The sequence below is a fragment of the Mustela putorius genome, unplaced genomic scaffold, assembly GCF_011764305.1.
Source record: "Mustela putorius furo isolate JIRA1106 unplaced genomic scaffold, ASM1176430v1.1 tig00000145_pilon_pilon_pilon, whole genome shotgun sequence".
Lineage (NCBI taxonomy): Eukaryota > Metazoa > Chordata > Mammalia > Carnivora > Mustelidae > Mustela > Mustela putorius.
Window position 1 is genome coordinate 5,703,514 of NW_025421294.1, and position 16,564 is coordinate 5,720,077.

The 16,564-nt window shown below is 35.8% G+C and overlaps 1 protein-coding gene across 2 annotated transcripts in view; it reads right to left on the reverse strand.

Annotated features, from left to right (window-relative positions):
• Positions 1 to 16,564, reverse strand: part of CWC27 (CWC27 spliceosome associated cyclophilin) — a 193,796-nt gene that overhangs the window by 158,740 nt on the left and 18,492 nt on the right. For both annotated transcript variants that reach the window (XM_004764556.3, XM_045075284.1), the window contains exons 7-10: positions 14,832 to 14,901; positions 5,692 to 5,771; positions 4,459 to 4,492; positions 3,162 to 3,316 (exon numbers count right to left, since the gene is read on the reverse strand). In XM_004764556.3, the coding sequence (XP_004764613.1) occupies positions 3,162 to 3,316; positions 4,459 to 4,492; positions 5,692 to 5,771; positions 14,832 to 14,901 (339 nt within the window). The remainder of the gene's footprint in view (positions 1 to 3,161; positions 3,317 to 4,458; positions 4,493 to 5,691; positions 5,772 to 14,831; positions 14,902 to 16,564) is intronic.

A 16,564-nucleotide genomic window follows, 5' to 3' on the forward strand; every position in this document is an offset into this window, starting at 1 on the left:
GGGAGTCTGCTTCTCCCTGTTGCTCTCACCCTCACCTGCTCGTTCTCTCTCTCAAATAAATAAAAACTTTTTTAAAAGAAAAGATAAAAAAGGATATAATCTCTGGAGAAATTTAATCTAGGCAAGGGATAGATAGGTAAACCAGTAAATCCCATATGATAAATACAAGCAAGTTACTTACAAGATCTAGAGGTGAAAGTGATTTGTTAAAGAAAAATTCAATCATTTTGATGTTGTTCATTTGTTTATACAAATATTTGGGGACCTATGATATTTGACCGTGGAAAAACACAAACAAATGGTACAATTTTCTGCCTTTGAGAAGTTAACTTCAAGAAAAGTACAGAATAAGGGTACATAAGGAAGGAAATAAAGGTATAAGCTAACATCATACTATCACAGACATGTAAAAAAAGGTGTAGTATGGGGGCGCCTGGGTGACTCAGGTGTTAAATGTCTGCCTTTGGCTCAGGTCATGATCCCAGGGTCCTGGAATCGAGTCCCGCATCAGGCTCCCTGCTCCTCAGGAAGACTGCTTCTCCATCTCCCTCTCCCCCTGCTTGGATTCCCTCTCTCACTGTGTCTGTCTCTCTGTGTCAAATAAATAAATAAAATCTTAAAAATAAAATAAAATAAAATCTCCTTTAAAAAAAAAAAAAAGAAAAGAAAGGTGTAATATGTACACCCTAAGGAGTCAGAAATGGTACTACCAAGTTGCTGACCTTGGAGGTAAGATGATATACAAACTTGAACTAGTCCAGTAACAGGGGAATTAAAAATTGGTATTCTAGAAGAGTGTTTCTCAAAAGTTAGTATGCATACAGATCAGCTGGGATTCTTGTAAAATGCAGATTGATTCCTCAAGTGTGGGACAGGGCCTGAAACTCAGTATTTCTAAATATTTCCCAAGTGATACTAATGTTACTAGATCACAATTTAAGTAGCAAAGTTCTGCAACAAAATGGGTTTCAAGAGACAAGAGATAAAAAAATGCCCAATATTCCACAGCAGAGACACCAAGAAAAACAAAAATTGCAAAGCAGCCATTAGATTTGCCAATTAGAAGGCCTTAGTGAGAGTAGTTTCAGTGGAATGATGAGGGAGAATCTAACTGTTGGATATTTAGAAATAAATAGGAAGTAATAAGGTGGGAACAGGAAATAAAATGGAATAGTTTTGTTTGTTTTCACTCTTGAATGCTGGGAGAGGTTTAAGTCTATTCGTAAGCTGAAGGAAAGGAACCAGTAAAGAGAGAAAACTAAAGATGGGAAAGAGGGTGGAATCACTTTGGGTAGAGAGATTCCTTTCCCTTTGCAGCAGAGGAGAAGAAACTAAGGATCGGTCTCAAAAGGGCAGGGAGGGGAAAAGAAAAGAGTAAGTGGAAGGAGTTACTCTTATTTCACAGAGCAGGAAGCCAGGTGTAGTACTGGAAATTGTTATGAAAGCCAATAAGACAGTAGAATTGAGGAATTAAGCACTTAAACATAACAACTATTTGTTTCATCTATTAAAAACTAAAAATGGGGGCATCTGGGTGACTCAGTTGGTTGAGCATCTGACTCTTGGTTTTGGTTCAGGTCATGATCTCAAGGGTTTTGAGACAGAGCCCGTGCTCAGGCTCCGTGCTCAGCTTGGAGTCTGTTTGAGATTCATACTCTCCCTTTCCCTCTGCACCACCTCCCCATATATGTGCTCTTTCTCTCTCTCTAAATATAAATAAATCTTTTTTAAAAACTGAAAATATATTTTTGTCACATTATAAACCTAATCTTTAAAAAATTCATAGCTCTTAACAATCAGAAAATACATGTCTTGAATGAAAGAGAGAAAAAAATATATTGATTGTATATGTAATCTGACTTAAACTTACTGAGCTGATGTGATGCATAAGCGCTAAAATATTGTCAATAGTGGCCCAAAGGTAATCTACTATATTTAATTACTATTTCTGAATATAGAAGCTTATACTATCAGTGGGAATTTCTGGGAATTACTTTTCTGGTTACATAAAGAAAACATTAAGGGAGTGAAGCAATGAAAACATGGAAATGTTTTTCATTTTTAAGTTTTTCTTTTTTAAAATGTTTTTCTATATAAAACAGAAATAGAGAAAAAGAATACTGTTTATATGTAGTTACATCTATTTTATCAACAAATGTGTATAATCCAAAAAAACCTTTTTTTTAAGATTTTACTTATTTATTTGAGAGAGAAAGAACTAGTTGTGTGGGAAGGACAGAAGGAGAGGGAGAAAGAGAAGAAGACACCCTGCTGAGCAGGGAGCCCGACAAAGCGCACGATCCCAGGACCCTGAGGTCATGACTCTGAGATACCTAACTGACAGAGCCATCCAGGTGCCCCGAAAACCTTTTATAATGCAATATAATTTAGGGACACCGAGGTGGCCCAGTCAGTCGGTTAAGCATCTGCCTTTGGCTTAGGTCATGATCCCAGAGTCCTGGGATGGAGCCCCACATCAGGCTCCTTGTTAAGCAGAGAGTCTGTTTCTCGCTCTCACTCTCTCTCTGTGGGCATGCTCTCTCTCTCTCTCTCTCTCTCAAATAAATAATAAGATAGTTAAAGCAGTATTATTTAAATGTATACCATACAGCTGTAATAACAGAATCACAAAGGAGAGCTTTTCAATTAAATTGAATTTCAGGAGTCACAAAACTCAACAACTATCATCACACATTTGCTGACATTTCTTTCATGATACCACTGAGATTAGGAGATGTATATAGTACGAATCAGACTTGAAAAGATATTTAAGAATGTTTTCAGGCCCACATACTTTCACAAGCAATTTTGACAAATTTTACTCACCTAAATCTGAGGACTTCTTTTTTTATTCTATAGAACACTCTGTTCATTTCATGGCCTTCCACATGTAACTAATATGTTGTTTACCCCACATATGAAAATTTACAGTGGCTTTTAAAGAAGAGATTAGAAAGAAATGAAGTAGAATTTGACTCAGGGGACCACTGCTATAAGTACTTTAAGGCCTCCAAATAGGCTAACACACAAATGGCATACATATCAAACATTATGAAAATAGTGCTTAAAAAAATAAGTTGAATAGAGGACTTCATACTAATTTAAAGTGAAGTCTAAAAAAGACAAACTGACACCTGTCTGACACACAGTAATTGACTCACCTGCGGCTAACTGATTTCTTCACGTCTCCCTCTCCAGATGACTTAACATTTCCACTTGCGTCCTTTTTTAACTTTTTTGCAATTCGTTCTCTCATCAGATTCTTCTCATCACCATCAATATATTCATCATGCTCTGCACCTTCATATTCTCCATCCTGTAGAAATTGAAGTGGAATATTTGCCAGGCATCCCTTTTCCCCTTAAACTTCCAGAGATCCATCTCAGACTCTCGTCATTGCATTCTATCTAGGCCAGTTTTGTTTTTTGTTTTCTTTTGTCTTTAATTAGTAGGGGCTTGAAGAATCTATTCCAGGTGGGAATTCTCCTGGGGTCTGCTCTAGGCCAACTATGTAAGTATGGGATACCCAAATAAGGGGTGTTTGCTCACTAACCCATAGCCCTTCTGTGCAACACAGGCTGTACTCCCTCTGTATTACCCAGGATATTGTGTCTATCTATATTCCTATTCTTTCCCAGTGGGCAATGCGGCTTCTGCAGGCAGTTGACCTCAACTAGAGATTAATTCCAGTAGAATCAGGAGGTGGAGAAGCTGAGATTTCCTCCTATAATCTTAGTTATACCACCTACTCCTCTTCTCAGAATCCTCCAGTGGATCCCCAACTCACTTACAACCCTATACATTCTATACCTCCTGGACATAATTTCCCACAACTCCAGGCCAGCAACACCATTTTTCTAGGGAAAAATGTAGGATAAAATCACAAGAATCACCAGTTAGAGCTGGTGTTCTTTCTATCTCGAATCACTCATATTCCATGTATCTGCATTGCCTGCCTTCTCATCACCTTCAAGTCTTTTTTTATCGCCTTAATACCCAATACAACTAATAAAGAAAGATCAACATAGTCTTGAAAAAGGATCTTCAGAATTGTGTATATAAAGGAATACTATAAATAACTAATCGAAGCATTTTCCCATACACCATGTAGGATACCCATGCATCAACATTTAAACTTTTAACATAATAAAATAAAATCAATGACATCTGAATTTTGAGTATTCAGGTAGTGAGAGGGAGAAAAAACAGGTTAGCAATTCATAAACATGTAAGATTTCAATTTTGTAGGGAAATACATACACATCTACACATATGCTTGGAAGGAAATATTCCAATCAAAATAAATGATTTACTTCTCAGATTTTTAATTTTTTCAAAAATTTAAATATATAATTATAAATGTAACATATACTACCTTTTAAGAAAAATATTAAATTTTTATAAACATTTTGAATTTTCTATTAATTGTTCAAACTATATACTAAAGTTAATACTTACATTGGTTGACTCTCCTACTGCATCATCTTTTTCACTACAAAAGGAATGAAAACAGGAAAATTTTAGCCTCAAAGTGAAACTACTAAAATTATTCAAATTCTAGGATCATTCAAAATTTGAAATACTTTGTTAGGATGAATAGTTCAAAGACCTACCTCAACAAAGGAATTTCTGAATGAAATTGTAGAACAAATAGAAACATTCTACAACACAGTCATTTTTACAAATAGAATAAGAACAATGCTCCATGAACACACATATAAATTAACTAGAATTAATGGGAAAAAAGCAAACAACAACTAATGGTGCTGTTTTTATAAATAAAGGGCTGCAGTGAACAATTTTTTCCATCAGCTTGATGTACTCTGGCAGAAAAAACCAAATCCTTCAAATACAAGGATATTAAGAAAAGATTTTTTTTACATAGAATTTTTGAAAACAAGCTAAATATCAACGCAATAGCATTTTAATCCCCTTTGAGACACTGACCCAATATATCATGTGCAACTGTATTTAACAGAAGACATCTTCCCTTCTCCAAGAGAAGCAACAGAGAGAGACATTTCCTGATAACTACCAAAATGTATAAGAAAGAACTACTCAATGGATTGGTCTAAAATGTGGTGACTTCTTCACATAACCTTTCAACTCTGCCCTGTTTACCTATGGTACCAACTGGCACAAAAATGCTTTAAGGAAAAAGCTAACAAAGTAACTCTGAATTAAACATTAAACTTTTAAAGCAAACTGTTTCCTACTCAAACTATACCAAGATGTAAGTTAAGCAATTAATTTTAATTAGCCCAGAAGAAATAGATAGCAAGACGAAATGAAAGGGGCCAGAATGCTTCCCTCCATTATGCTAGAAGCTCTGTTACCTCCATCACCAAAATGCTTTCGTTATTTGTCTGAGTTTAAAAAAATTGCACTTAAGAGAACTGACCAGGGTGCTGGGTGGCTTAGTCAGTTAAGTGTCTGACTCTGGATTTTTGCTCAGGTTGTGATCTCAGGGTTGTGAGACTGAGCCCCGCACTGGGCTCTGCCCTCAGTGGGGAGTCTGCTTGAGATTCTTCGCCCTCTCCCTCCAGCACTCCCAACACCCATGGCACACACTCTCGCTTAAATAAAAATATTTTAAAAAAAGAGAGAGTGAACTGACTTTTTTCTTACAAAGGCAGCAAGAAAATATCTGAGCCAGAGAATCATTTAGGATCACACTTGTAGCATACTAACCTTCCAACAGCTGGAACAGAACTGAGATGGGGATCATCCTTAAGCAAGTCATGACTACTTTTGCTTTTTCCCTTCATGCTCTAGGGGAAAATGTAGGATATAATCATAAGAAGAAATAAGTTTTCCAAAAGAACAAGTTAACACATTTACATAAAATCTAGTACTGTTAGAATATGGCTAACAAAAGATACATGTTCCTGAAATTTTCAATATAAATTAAAGCTTTATAAATAAGAAGCTAACTCTCACACTGATTGAAAATACTTTTTGGGAGTGCCTGGGTGGCTCAGTGGGTTAAAGCCTCTGCCTTCGGATCGGGTCATGATCCCAGGGTCTTGGGATTGAGCCTGCATCAGGCTCTCTGCTCAGCAGGGAGCCTGCTTCCTCCTCTCTCTCTCTCTGCCTGCCTCTCTGTCTGCTTGTGATCTCTATCTGTCAAATAAAATAAATAAAATCTTTTTAAAAAAATACTTTTTCTTCCTAAAAGTGATAAATCCTTCAAAATAAGTTTATTGGTTACTATTTCCAAATATTATGATTGGTATGCTTTAGCTGTATGTATGATTTACATACAGCTAAACTAATTCTTTGACCCAGATAGTAAAACTTAGAAGATAGTTCACAAGAGTAATTTGAAATAAATGCACACAATTGTTTTTCAAACACATAGGCTATACTGCACAGAATTACATGTATACATGTATTCTGCTTCTCTGAAGAATCCTATTACATTCTTTGACCTGAAGCACAGACAGAAAAACTTAGAAACAAACAGATCTTATAGGCCACTTAATCTAGTCTCCCACCCAATGCAGGAATCTTTTTGACATCACTGCTAACTAGTCAGCCAGTGTTTTCAACACCTGAAAGGAGCTTTTCCTTAGACATACACACAAATCACTCCTTTTCAAATGTTTTCTAAAGTTGGACAGTTCTCTCTGTAATTGGAGAAAAAAAAATCTATGTGTAATTTCCAACCATCCAACCAATCTTAGTCCTACCTTCTAGAACTACAGAGAGCTTAGTTTAAATACAAAGAGACTGGTAGGTACAATAATGGCTCCCTAAAGATGTCTGCGTCCTAGTTCTTAAAACCTGTAACTTTGTTACTTTACATAGCAAAAGGGACTTTGCAGATAAATTAAGGATTCTGAGATGAGGACACTATCCTGGATTGTCAGAGTATATCCAGTGTTCTTACAAAAGTCCTTACAAGTAAAAGAGGGAGGCAGGAGAGTCTGTTTCATAAAGATAAAGCATAAGAAAGAAGCTATGGTCTATTGTTAGCTTTGAAGATGGAAGAAGGGGCCCCAAGCCAAGGAATGCAAATAAGCTCTAGAAGTTGGAAAAGTTAAGGGAAGAGATTCTCCCCAGAGCCTCCAGAAGGAAGGCAGCCCCGCCAATACCCCAATATGGAGCCAACTGAAACCTGCTTTGGACTTCTGACCTCCGAACTGTAACATATTAAATTTGTTTTGCTTCAGGCCACTAAATTATGGTAATTAGTTACAGCAGAAATATGAGACAAACATAAATATATTAACATCTTTTTAAAATTACTTCAATGTAAACAATTAGAAAGATTAAGTTTAATACAATATAATGAGGCAAAAACAGTTTATATAAAAGACTGTTCAACACTTCTTACAACCTCTGTGCAAAAGGCCTAGGGGCACTCTCCATGCCATGTCTGCCACTTCCTCTCCTACCAATCCTAACCTCCTGGGAAAGCTTAATTTCTTGGACTAAACAAGAATATGACAAAATATTCTTACTTTATTTTCAAAAGCAGTGTATTTGTCTATCAATATAACTTTTTTGGGGTGAGGAAAAAGCCTTCTTATAACTTGGGATTTGATGTAAAATGTTGGCATATCTTGCAGTGAGAGAAATACTATGTGTATCACTGTAAGTGTGGCACAACTTAATCAGTATTTTTAAATCTAGCTATTGCGATACTTTTATAATGAATCTACCATTTAACCTGCCTCATGAAAACTACTTGTCTGATTGTAAGCTCTCACTTGAAAAATATTTTCTGACATCTGTTTTTAAGTTATATACAAAGATTCAGGAGTAACCTTTAAACCAGTGGAGACATTTGAATAAAACTAACATTTAAGAAGCAAAATGAAAGGAGGGATCTTCCATAAAAACTTTTTGAATGTCTGAAGCCTAGGATCATATTTTTACTTAGCTTTAATTTCTCCAAAGTATATCCAGGTCCTCCAGCACTCTCCATGTGGAGTGGTTCTTGGCTTTATCACCGTCCTCCTCACGATCCTCCCTTCTTCTGAATGCATCTAGTTTGTCAGTTTCTTTCTTTCTTGCCCTTTCTCTCTCTCCCTCTTTCTCTTTTGTCAGTATCCTTCTTAAATACGTTCTGAACTGAACAAAACGCTATAAACGTGATCACCCAAAATGCAAAGAATGTTAAATTTCTTATTCCAGAGACCTTACTCTTAATAATTCAACTAGAGCTTACAGGCTATTAAGTCTTATACCTATTCAGCTGATTGCATTAAACTCAAGTATAGAATTTACATGCACTCCTATTACACTTTAACTGACTAGTTCAAATAATCATGCGCAGGTTGACAACAAAGCACTCTTTGGGCAGAAGTATTCAATCAGATATAAATCCATCTGACTAGACTATCTCCCAGATCAAATTTCCTCATGTTGTCCACAAGACTATGATGAGAGACTCTGACAATGTACTCTCTGGAACTCAAAATATGTTATTACGGCCTCATTCTATCATGCAATCCTATCAAAAAGGAAATTAAGTCAGTCTGGCAAGTCACTTAACCAGAGTCTCAGTTTCCTCATCTATAAAGCAAGGAAGTTGGACTAGATCCCTTTGAGCTATAAAACTCTATTATTCTAAAAGAGATTTTATCAGGTAGTAGAAAGATACTGAAATAAATAAGGAAGGAAAGCTAACCCATGTGGGAGAGGTACCTTGTCATGAATAAATGAGTGGGGTGAAGTAGTGTCTGTAATCCCACACTGGTAATCCATAAACCAGAGGGGACTCCATCTTCTTTCTCCTTTCACATAAAGCAAAGCCCCAATTCAGACTTTACCAATTATTAACTTGTGATGTTAGACAGGTTCTGGAATAAAGCTTAACATACTGTGGAGTCACTGAAAAAAGAAACTTGATAAGCAAATGAATAATGAAACAAATTATTTTTAAGACCTCTGCAAATATTTAATTTCATGCAAGCCCTGTAACTGAAAATTGTTCTTAGTCTTTGTAAAAGATACTTACTTGACTTTGGTTCTAATTATTAGATGTGTTTAAAACAGTAAGGCTAACTTTTAAGAAATTTATCTATTGGTCATACTTTTCCAATATTCAGGCTAGTGTTCCTTTTTCTTACCAAGGTTTCATTTTACTCCAAAGGTAAAATGTATTAGAAGGTTCTTAAAGTCTGAATAACAGTACAAAAGGAAAATAAATAAACTGTACTTCCATTGTGATTCACTCTAAAATTCATCTCATGCCCTCTAGAGAAATGTCCTTTCCTCTAAGCCAATAAACTTCAATGATTTCTTTTTATCGTTGATCTATTTTCTCAAGCTAAACTTATTCATTTTACTATATAAACAGACAAAACAGGTGAATTCTGTGAGCCAAAGACTCTGTACAAAGTGCCAAGATGCATTCACATGTAGAGAAGAATGGGTTGTTGGGGGATCATGATATACACGTGTACCCAAGTGCTCTTAAATGCTGCTCAAGCTACTATCCAAGACCCAGTGGGAGTGCTCAGGAAGAACAGTCAGGCAATTGTGCTGAGTTAAGGCTTCCAACCCCAGAAAGCTAAACTGTTGGTAAAGTTTTTTTTGCCAACCCTCTAGACTGCTTTAGCACCTTCTGCCTAATAACCACAATCATACCAAAGATTGATATTCTTCAGCTTTCTGAGAATCAAATATAAATTATAACATAGAGTATACTGCTTAAGACGTTTAAATTTCAAAACCATTTTCCGAGATTGCATATTGAATCAAAGTAATGACTATCCACTTCCTTATTTTACAACTCTAAATGGTTCCTGGTATTTTCATGCTACAAAAAAGAAAGTTGAGGCTCAGAGAGCCTAAGTTTTACAAAGTCACAGAGTATCAGTGGAAAGTGAAGAGCCAATATCAGTGTGTATGATCCCAAATCCATGTCTTTCTGCTCCAACACACTGCCCCTCAACGATGGCACAGTTTACCAACAGAGAGCTCACAGCCTAGGACTCTACACACTTAATAGGGCAGAAAGAAAAGGGCATAATGTTTTAGTATACATTGAGAACACAGTCATGGTTCTTGTGTAATAAAACAAAATGGATATTTTTAAAAGGAAAATGTAAGCATTACAAGCCAGACAAACGTTAGATAAGAAAAAGGAATGATTAAGAAAAGACATTTGGAAAAGATGATATTTTATGTGTTGAAAATAAATACGACTTTGACATCCAGAATGGGACAGGATACTTCATGCAGGGAAAAGAACATGAAAAAAGACATACAGAAAGAAAAACACAAAACATATATACAGAACAACAAATAGTTCAGATCTGCTAACACAGTGTTTTCTACCTTTCCCTGTTAAGAATTCCAAGGAATTCATTAAAAGTATAGCTTCCACCAAAAAAAAAAAAAAAAAAAAAAAAAAGTATAGCTTCCCAGGCTCCTCCCTTGGAGATTCTAATTCCATAGGTCTGAGGAGGGTGTAAGGTTTTAATTTTTAATTTTTAAAACAGTGTTGGATCTGACATTTCTGTGGTTTTTAAGTGGTCTAAGAAGTATTTAACTAAAGGGCCGAGTTGGTAATGGAGAGTCACAGTCTTATTTCTACAGTCAACAGAAAGCAACTGTGCTATCTTTTTTTTTAAAGATTTTATTTATTATTATTTATTTTATTATTATTATTATTTTATTATCCTCGATCCCAGGACCCTGAGATCATGACCCAAGCCGAAGGCAGAGGCTTAACCCACTGAGCCACCCAGGCACCCTGCAATTGTGATACCTTAATGAGGTTTTAGGAAGACTGTTCTGATGGTAATGAGTGGAAGGGAAAGAAAAGCAAGGAGATGGAAGACAAGTCTATAGACTAGAGCAACAGCCAAGGCTAGAAATAAAGACCTGAATGAGGGTAGTAACAAAATAAATTAAAAGGAAAAAATAGATTTGAGATACGTCATGGATGAAAAATTGGTAGGACAGTGCAACAAATTGGTTTTGCAGAGAATGAATAAGAAAAAAGTCAGGATCTAAAATTCTTCTCTAGAGAATACTGATACCAGGGAGTAGAAAACGAAGTCACAAAACAGAAAAGTCTGGGAACCAAAGATAATGAATTAAGCCTTGGCCAGGACTTGGGTTACTAGTGAGATATTTAAACATAGAGAGATGGCCAATAGGCAGCTGGAGAAAAGAAAAGTAAGCCAGCCTAGAGATAGAGATTTGAGAGTCAGAAGCAAACACTGTTTTTTTAAAGATTTTATTTATTTATGTGAGGTACAGCGAGAGTAAAAGAGCACAAGCAGGGCGAGCAGCAGGCAGAGGGAGAAGCCGACTCTCCACTGAATAGGGAGCCTGACATGGGGCTCATTCCCAAGACTCCAGGATCATGAACTGAGCCGAAGTCAGCCACTTAACTGACTGAGCCACTCAGGCGCCCCAGAAGCAAACATTTGAAAACTTTATCACACAGTACAGTCAGATGAGAGAAATACGATGACACAATACTAGGCTTATACTACTCACATGATAATGTACTGTAGGTTGCAATTTTCTTGGCAAAAAGGAATGAATTTACTTAGTCTTTCCACTACTTGAAGTGTTTTTCAGGTTTGAGGCAACATAAAGGACAAGCCAATACCATCTGCAGTGGTATCCTTGCACATTTCAACCTTGTAGCAAACACAGATTGCTTTGGGGTTATCAAGTTCACTATAGTCAGTGTAAGTTAAACATTTTGTTTTACTTTGTATAATAGTAAGCAGCATAGTAACATATGCTTGAAACATTTAACACATACTGTTGTTACAATAGAAAAAATTCAAACTAACTTCCTAGTAAAGTTGATCTCAAAGTAAGGGTAAGCAAAACATACTTTCAACCAGAAATTTAATTCACAAAGAAACTAACAAAAAAACTCCCTTCTCCTACCCTTGTGCTTTCCTCAGGCTGCTCAGCCTAATAGTCAGGACTCCATGTGAGTTAGGAAAGGGTAAGGGGCCGACTGCACTGAGTTGCCTTCCACCACAGAATGCTGTGCTACCAGCTTAATTTCCCGCCAGTCTTCTAGACGGCTTGGGCTTAAAGGAAGCAGCTTCCGCAGCATTCAAGATCATATTAGAAACATAAATAGCTATAGAAAGCTAAGTTCGCAATTCTGATTGTACCACCTCCTAATTACATGGTCTTGCACAAGTGATTTAACCTTTCTCAGAATTGATTTCTTCCCTTACATAGGAGTACTAACTTCTCTAGCATGTGGTTGTTATAGAGGTGACATAACATAAATATTTAACACAGGTAGCAGAGGAAAATAATTACAGTCTAACATATGCTTTGATGGCCACAGATTACCATGGGAAGAAGTTAAACTTAGCCTGGGTAGGAGATGGGTAGAGATGGGTGGAGGTAGTCGAGAGTTGATAGTGGAGTTAAATCATAAAGGAAAAACAAAAACTAACCAAATAAAGGAGAACCTAATCCAAGCAAAAGGAAAAACAGGAGTGGGAGGATTGTGGGGAAGGCACTTGAACTTGACATCTTTAGAAAACATCAGTGAAAGGGACTCCTGGCAATTTCCAGATCTAACATTTGTTGTTTTGTCCATTTACAAGTATACCCAGACAATCATGACATATAGTATATCTTTCATTTTAATAAGGCAGAAATTTAAATCATGAATAAGGCAAGACTAGTGCACTAACATCTAAAGAAGGGTACCGGAATGAAGAGGTCTAGGGAAAGGAAGTTTTCATATAAAGATGAATTTAATTTTGACATCTAAAGTAGAGATTTTTCCTAAAGGAAATCAAGAATGTCAGATAAGAGTCCAGAAATAATATTTGTCCAGGTGTCCCAGAGTTCAGAATACTAGTATACAGGTGGAAGCTGAGAATCCATGGTATCAAATATATCACTCTGGAATACTGAAGACAGCAGGGAAAAGTCATGACCAGAACATTTCTTACACATGTCCATTTCAATTCAGTGTCTTAATGCAATGGGTAGAAGCAGTGTGCTTACTAAATGCCCAACATTAGCCTATCAAAACCATCCTCTATTATGAGGGAAGCACATGGATAAAGAATTAAACACAAGGGTAAAAATAATGTGCTTTTAAACTAGTGCTACTGTTAGTTTTGGTTAGAAATAGGTAACTATATTAAGCAAATAAGACAGGGCTAAGTTACAGAGTTTTAATTACTACAACAGAACTTTTAACCCTTTGGGTTTCTGTATTCACTAATTTTCTTTCTTTCTTTCTTTTTTAAACACTGCAGAAAGGTAATCTATTTACAGAAGCGTAATTTAAAGGCATTATGGTTTTCTTTACAAACAGATGTAAGAACAGGAACAGTCACTTTTTTTTTTTTTTTTTAAGATTTCATTCATTCACGTGGCAGAGAGACAGATTACAAGTAAGCAGACAGAGGAAGAGGAAGAAGCAGGCTTCCCACTGAGCAAGGAGCCCGATGCAGGGCTCGATCCCAGGACCTTGAGACCATGACCTGAGTCGAAGGCAGAGGCCTAACCCACTGAGCTACCCAAGCACCCCAGGAACTATCCACTTTAAAAAAAAAACTCTACATTCCATTCCTCCACTATTATTTATAATTAATTAATTTTTTTTAAAGATTTTTATTTATTTATTTGACAGAGAGAAATCACAAGTAGACGGAGAGGCAGGCAGAGAGAGAGAGGGAAGCAGGCCCCCTGCTGAGCAGAGAGCCTGATGCGGGACTCGATCCCAGGACCCTGAGATCATGACCTGAGCCGAAGGCAGCGGCTTAACCCACTGAGCCACCCAGGCACCCCAGGAACTATCCACTTTAAAAAAAAACTCTACATTCCATTCCTCCACTATTATTTATAATTAATTAATTTTTTTGAGTGAGGGAGAAGGGGTAGGGAGAGAATCTTCCAATGTAGGACTCAATCTCACGATGCTGAGATCAAGACTTAAAACGAAATCAAGAATCAGACCCTTAACCAACTGAGCCACTCAGGTGTCCCTCAACCCTCCACTATTATTATAATTCACTGAACTTCCTGTATCAAAGGCTACCCCAGCACACCAGCCCCTTCCCTAGATTTGACTCTCCAAATTTTCATCTCTTCATCATTTAAGGGAATACATACCGGAATCTTTGGGAGTAAAAATCCTTGAAGGTGATTTTCTTGGAGTGTATTTAATAGACTCACTATTCTAAATATTGTCAAGGCATAGGTGTTTCAGCAATGAGTATTCTATCAAAAGTGATACTCAGGAAAACCACACTTAAAGGCCTAGTGGAAGCATTGGTGGGGTAAAAGACCAGGAGTGGATTTATAATCCAAATACATGTATCTTACATGGTTCAAATCCCAGCTCTAGCTATTTACTGGCTGTGTGACTGAGCAAATTACAACCTATCTATACCTTAATTTATTTTTGGGTAAAATGGGATAATGATAATACCTATCTTAAAGGGCTATAATGAAAATTAATGACATTAATGAATATACAGATAATATTAAAATGAATATAAAAGCTTTGGTCCAACACTATTATAATAACAATCATAATCATTATCATCTAGCAAAACACTTAAATAGTAATTAAAATCTAAATCACAAGGTTGAATCATTTTTTAACTCTAGTTCTGAATTTAAAAAAAAATAGCTTGTTAAAAAACCCCATAAAACTCTAATTTCAAGAGGGCATATCAGCTTAGGAATTGCAAATATTACTTGACAACAAATCATTTTACAAATCAGTTCAGTGAACACTTTCTGACCGTGTACGGTGGAAAACATGCTGTGCCATATATATAGCAGGAGATACAAAAATGAGTGACATAGAGAGACCCTTATATCTTTCATAACTCAGAACAAAGAGATTAGAGTTTTACCTGACTAACTCGATTAACTTCCTCCTCTTCTTCTTCAGCTTCCTCTCCAAATGAAAGTAAACTAAAATTTCTTATCAAAAAAAGAAAGAAAAAAGGAAAGAAGAATGAAAGAAAATTAAGAAAATTAAACAAAACTTATACTATATTTTCAAGGCAATAAAACAGAATTTACAAGAACACATTTTAACTGTTCAGGAATACACAATATGACTTAGCATTCAGCAGAAGTATACTAAGGATCTGTATTTTCAGCATAATGTTAAGGCATTGGCCTCAGACCAAAGAAATTCATATATTAGATGAACCTAATGACCAAAAATTCATCTTCAGCACTACCATTAAATATATTAAGTCAAGCATGACAGAAATAATTAAGCCTTTTATATTTATAAAAACTGGTTAGCAAAATGGGAGTTTTCTGGAAACCTAATAAATATATAGCCCTGAGAGCACTACAAATGGGAAGCAATTAATCTAGTGTCTTCCAAAATGTCATAATACTTCGAAATTGATAAGTTACACAACACTGTCAAATAAAAAAAATATAAGCAGTAAACATAACAAAAAAATAGCCCATGGGGAAGAATAAACTGTTTGTTTTCTTTGAGCCTTCAAACTAAAGAGAGCCCAAGGAAGATAAATAGCAAGTTATTAAAATTCTCTCTCAAATACTGAAAAAATAAAAGATTTGGCAACAAGAAGAATTTTTTATTTCAAAACCTAGATGCAATCAAAGACTACCATATCACCCCTAATATATTTGCTATGAATTAAAAACAAAAACAAAAACACCCAGCTTTTGGGCTAATATCAAGATAAATAACAGTGATGAAATATTGTACCTGAATATGGTGATGCTGACCTTTCACCCAGAGGTAAATTAGTCAAAAGAAATGAATCAAAAAATAGAAGAATATCAAATACACTACCATATAAGAATTTATTTTGCCACAACATCAACTGCTTATTGAAGTGGCTCACATTTGACAGTTTATAAAAGCAGCTTAACTTCTTTATACTGTAGGGTATCATGGAAAAGAAACAAATGTGATTGAATACCTATGCCACTGGGTGTTTTCAAATTCCCCTGCTCATTTTCTCTTCCTAAACCCAGATGTTGTAATTATAATTTCCATTTTACAGGATGGGGAAACTGAAGCTCAGAAATATGAACACACTTTGCTCTTATAAATGGTGTCAGGCAGAACTGTACCTGGAACTGTCTGACTCTAACAACTATGAATATACTAAAATCACTAATGTGGATGCTACACTTCACTAAAAAAGGAAGTAGAAATCTAACTCTCTGATACCTATTTTAATAAAATAGAAAAACTAATAATATGAAAAATACTGTCCACAAAATACTGTAACTTACTTACTCCAAAACAGGAGTGAAAAGTTAAATTATGTAACCATGCAGTCATTATATCCTTCATACTTGACTTTCCAAATTCTTTACATGGAACATATATTAGTTGAAAAACAAGTAAAAAAAAACACACAAAAATTCTTAACTCATTTACATAAATAACTGCTATAGTGATCATAAATATTAATACAGATTTCATGCAGACATGTGACACAATACTTCTTTAGCTTGTTACATATAGTATTTTAATAAAAGAAATGCATATTTAGAAAAAAAAAAACACCTCATAATTCAGATATCTCCCCAGTCCACACTGGCCTCTCCTTCACTAAACAGTTACAACTAAACAGTTGTTACAAAA